General features: G+C 41.2%; 1 protein-coding gene across 1 annotated transcript; it reads right to left on the bottom strand.

Moving 5' to 3' along the window:
• Positions 1–1977: 1977 nt before the first annotated feature.
• On the bottom strand, positions 1978–3117 carry LOC148040000 (NAC domain-containing protein 58-like). Its single transcript, XM_087662784.1, has one exon. It carries the CDS (start codon positions 3115–3117, stop codon positions 2185–2187), a length of 933 nt encoding a protein of 310 aa, XP_087518910.1. The 3' UTR covers positions 1978–2184.
• Positions 3118–3337: the final 220 nt, after the last annotated feature.

Genomic DNA, 3337 nt, shown 5'->3' with positions numbered 1-3337 from the left:
AAAAGGCCTTCCTCAACCTTTGGGTCCTTAATTCTTGGAAGTACCATATCTACATTGTTAAAAACACCTTCTAATCACTTTCCCTTCATGCATAACTACGACAATTACCCTCTCTTGTAAGCAAGGAGCCTTGAATATCTTTGAGAAAGATTCATGAAATTTATTCTTGAATGCATCAAATAAAGAATTTGGTGAATTGGATCTTGTGAATATGGAAATTCTTGTTTCCATTTTCACATTATCATGTCCTCACTTGTATTCGATCGAATGTGAATTCTAGATACTCTGTTACTTATAATATTCATCACCTTTTGCTTCCATCTTGCTAAACATCCCTACGGTGAGCAACATTCACGAACCCCTGTGTGAACCTCATGCGACACTGTGCCCCTTCAATGTTGACTAAAAATCTTTTGAGCCAAAAAGTTTATAGATAAGTACACACACACACACAACTTCCACACACACAAAATCATATATAAAAATTTCTCTCTTATAATGAAAATTGAGAATGAATCTCTCTCTCTCTCTCTCTCTCTCTCTCTCTCTCTCTCTCTCTCTCTCTCTCTCTCTCTCTCTCTCTCTCTCTCTCTCTCTCTGTGTGTGTATATATGTATACATATATATATATCATTCCCTTACAAATGTGTGTGTGTATACACATGTAGCTAAATTATAATTGACAAATTTCACAAATCTAAAATCAATCCTACATATCATCTCTGCAATGCTCCCAATCCGCCTTTGTTTCTTCTTTCAAGAAACAAAAGTTGAAAAAAAAAACTCATTTTTCCAAATAAATCTATTATTACACATATACTACTTTAAAAGTGCTTTTCCTAAATCTCTCTCTCTTTATATATATAGACAAATGTAAACTTTCTAGTTCATCCCATACATCAAAAGATTTCCCTTTCTCCTTGTCATTATCTTTAGCAATTTTTTATGCTCTCAATATTGAGGAAATGGAGCCATTCCTTTCTTAATATTTGGGGAATTTAAAGGAATGGGCAAAGTAGGCTAATCTTTCGAATTAGGTGGTGAATCTATCATATATTTTTCTATATCATGATCTTCTGAATGTTTTGGCAAAGATCTCTCTTGTTTTGGAGTTTCAAGCGAAGCACCATTAGGCTCCCCTATTTCTTATCTAAAATAATTGTCGGGTTTGATTTTGAATGAGCTATTGGCCCAATCATTACATCCAAATTAAAGGCAACATGTTTTTCCTAGTGGTATTTTCTCCAAATCCTCTACAATTTCTACTAGGTTTGCAATTGGGTCAGTCTTACCCTTACCGTTACCTTGGCTTTGTGAAGATGTACCTTCCCATGCAATCCTTCTCATAATGGCCTTCAAGCCACATTTGGCACATAAAGGGACATAATCTTTTCTTTTCTGCTCATTTGGGCAAAACCTAGCCACATGTCCAGGTTACTCACATCTCCAGCAAACCACACTTGTTCCTGTGTTATTCTTCTTTCTAAAATTAGGATTTCTATACGGTGAAGATTTCCTCTCATTGGAGAATATCCTCCTTGTCCTTGATTTCTAGGCACTACTTCAGGTGTGCCTTGGGGTGGCATATCTCTCAACATGAATGGTCTATTAGAATGTCCTATTGGGCAAGTCACATTTTGACTATCCATGTACTTATAATTTGTTTGCATTTGGGCTGATTATTGTTTTAAATGAGTTTGCTTAATCCAACATTGACCCTTCACATGATTGTTTCTCAATAATAGTCGTAGAGAAAATTTCTTGGCTGATCAGGAACCACTCTACTTGGTGTGGGGCATTCTATTGCTAAATGCCTGAAACTATGACATTTCCCACACCAAGTGTTGGACCTTGTATATATATATATATATATATATATAAGACTTATAAACATTTAAGAAGTGTTAATCTGGGCAGGTGCCTAAGAAGTTCACGTATGACATGATGCTTTGGTGATTACATAAGGAATATGATCAACCTTATTACCATGCTAGGATTAACCAATGTCTAAGAAGTTCTCGGATGATAGGATACTTTATTAACACAAAGAACATGTATATTGAGCCTTAATTGGTCTAAGAGGAATCATGAAGCGTTGAAAGAAGGAATATTTGAACCCTAAGTATACATACAAGTCTAACAATTGGAGTGTGCGCGTGTGAGGAAATGGGGCGCACGTCACGGCTACTTTAACAAGCTGCTGAGAGGGAGGAATTGATGGGTGGTCATGTCGAGATGGAGACGAGGATGATGGTGGAGGGCTTGATTGCGCTGCCGCGAGCGTCTCTTCTCGACCACTCTACATAGCACCAAATCAGAGCTGGAGATCATAGTCTCGTTCACAGTTTGTGATCCTTGTCTGGTGACAGCTAGATCTCGATCGTGATTGTGAGCCGCTGCTGCTGCTGCAACATGATCGTCATTGTGGATGATGTAAAACTCGTGCATGACCCAGTCTGTCCTATCGCCATTGGGAGCGCGGCCTCTGTAAAACACCAACGTCTTCTTCCACCCTGAGTACCGCTGCATATTCTGCACCCTCTTCTGATCGATCCCTGATATCGCCCTATATTCATGAGTGAAATTGGACTGGCTCACTGGCCTGTCTCTGCCGGTGGCCTTCCAGTAGCCCGAGGGGGAGGCCCTGTTGGCACGCGTACCCTTCCCGCGGGGATACTTCCGGTCGATGCGATGGAAATAATACCCCTCCCTACAATCATGACCTGCAGGTGCTTGACGGTCATGATCTGCGTGCTCTAATTGATGATCCGGAGTATCGTAGTACTGCAGCTGGGGGCCGTGGAGTGCTGCTGAAGGGAGCAGCTCCCATGGATCGTGTTTGTAGAGATCCAGGTCTGCAATCACGTCCTTAAGTTTCGGGGAAGATCTGCTGACGTTGAGTGTGCCCTGGAGCCTCCTCCACAGGTAGAACCACACCAGCTCCTGATCGGTGGGGTGGAAGCGGAAGCCGGGCGGAAGCAGCTCGGATGTCGATAGGCAATCATGTATGGCCACAATATCAATAGTAGCTGTACTATTGTTAGCACTGCTAGTATTCTTAGTATTCTTATCATTCTGGTCTCTGTCACCACTACGATCGATGACAAAAGTACACATGATTATCTAATCGAGACAAGATGGGGGAAAGAACACGAATGCGACTACGGAAAGTGGCCCAATCAAAATACCTTCATCTATATATACGTCGACGACTCGACGCTGAAGTTAGAGTTCCGTCCGCGACACGTTATCGACACGCTAATTACGTGGGCGACAAGCTGAACAAGTACGCACGCAGTGACGCATCGCGAACTTTGGAAGCTTCATTTTCTTTTTA

The sequence above is a fragment of the Lygodium microphyllum genome, chromosome 2 (assembly GCF_053477565.2).
Source record: "Lygodium microphyllum isolate KBCC chromosome 2, Lygodium_microphyllum_v1.1.10, whole genome shotgun sequence".
NCBI classification, from domain to species: domain Eukaryota; kingdom Viridiplantae; phylum Streptophyta; class Polypodiopsida; order Schizaeales; family Lygodiaceae; genus Lygodium; species Lygodium microphyllum.
This window is presented reverse-complemented; position numbering and strand designations above follow the sequence as displayed.